The following is a 1,290-nucleotide window of genomic DNA, read 5'->3' as shown; positions in this document are numbered from 1 at the left end:
ACAAGTGACCATTGCATAAGCACGTATATATATGTCAAAATATGAGTTATGGTAATAAGATAATATTAATAAATACTGCGAAAGAAAAGAGGAAGGCTGTTATTGCGAAAGCGATTAATAGAACTCGGCCGTTGCATCCTTGATCGATAACCAGAACGCTGACCAGGAAACGCTGATTCGGCAAGGACGGCCGAGAAGAGCAGGAGATAAAAAAAAAAGATGCGAAGCAGACGGGGGTCATTCGAGAAGTCAAAAGCGCGTCGCATTACTCGGTCTAAAAAAGGTGACAACGAATCTAACTAAGTATTTACATGAGAGATACTATTTTAATAAAAAAGAGATTATAAAAAGTTATTCGGTATTGTGTGAGTTGATTGCCCGCCTATTGTCGTCCCCGCTGGATCCCGAATCCAATACCGTGTTACGCGGTATAACATACTGGAAAAATATTTCTCACATATTTATATGCTTTTGGTGACATAAAGGAAACTGTTGATGCAAAAATTCTTAATGGAAGAGGACAAGATGCAACTTTTTTCTTCTTGGACTGAAGTAGAGAAAATAATTCTGTAGGGATTGATCTCATTTTTTTCTAGAATAGAAAAATTTATTAACAATTTCTACATTATCTCAGCAATTAATTAAAATATATACATCAATTTTTTCCTGTTATTAACTTTCCATTCTTATTCTGTACTTGCTTCAGGCAAGATTTTAGTTTAGATGTACTTAGATTTTAATATCTTAGCAATTAAAATACTTACACGCATCAACTTTTTTTCTTTTATTACGTTTGTTTTTTCTTTTATTAAGTTTGTTTTTTCTGTTATTAAGTTTGTTTTTTCTGTTATTAAGTTTGTATTCTTAGTCTGCACTTGTTTCAGGCGAGAACTTAATCGCCAATTTTTCCGTTTTAAAGATGAAATTTCTTTATTTTTAAAAATCATTTTGTTTTGTAAATATTGTAACGACAAATTAGATTCTGCAGATTCTTCAGTAGTCGATCTTTCTAAAACCTCATTCTTCAAACAAATTTGTTTGTTTGGAATTCCATCTTCAATGACTTCACTAGATCTAAACATATAAAATGTATTAAACAGGAATTATAAAGCTTTAATATATATATGGGGCATTCTTTCTCAAATCAGCCACCCGCCTGCGCATTTTATTTTTAAAGATAAAATTTTTTTCGAAGCATCAAAATTTCCGCCTAAACCTCAATTTTTTGATGCCGTATGGTGTTTTTTATTTCCTTCTTATGGGTGTGACCATACGTTAAAAATAATGCTC

The 1,290-nt window shown here is 31.9% G+C and overlaps 1 protein-coding gene across 1 annotated transcript in view; it reads right to left on the bottom strand.

Annotated features, from left to right (window-relative positions):
- Positions 1-351: 351 nt before the first annotated feature.
- The window catches only part of LOC108767645 (THAP domain-containing protein 1-like), a 7,085-nt gene continuing 6,146 nt past the window's right edge, over positions 352-1,290 (bottom strand). Inside the window, exons 6-7 of the mRNA XM_018517616.1 lie at positions 765-1,074; positions 352-438 (exon numbers count right to left, since the gene is read on the bottom strand). Coding sequence (XP_018373118.1) covers positions 352-438; positions 765-1,074 — 397 coding nt within the window. The remainder of the gene's footprint in view (positions 439-764; positions 1,075-1,290) is intronic.

Source organism: Trachymyrmex cornetzi, unplaced genomic scaffold (genome assembly GCF_001594075.2).
Source record: "Trachymyrmex cornetzi isolate Tcor2-1 unplaced genomic scaffold, Tcor1.1 scaffold709, whole genome shotgun sequence".
Taxonomy (NCBI): Eukaryota; Metazoa; Arthropoda; class Insecta; order Hymenoptera; family Formicidae; genus Trachymyrmex; species Trachymyrmex cornetzi.
This window is presented reverse-complemented; position numbering and strand designations above follow the sequence as displayed.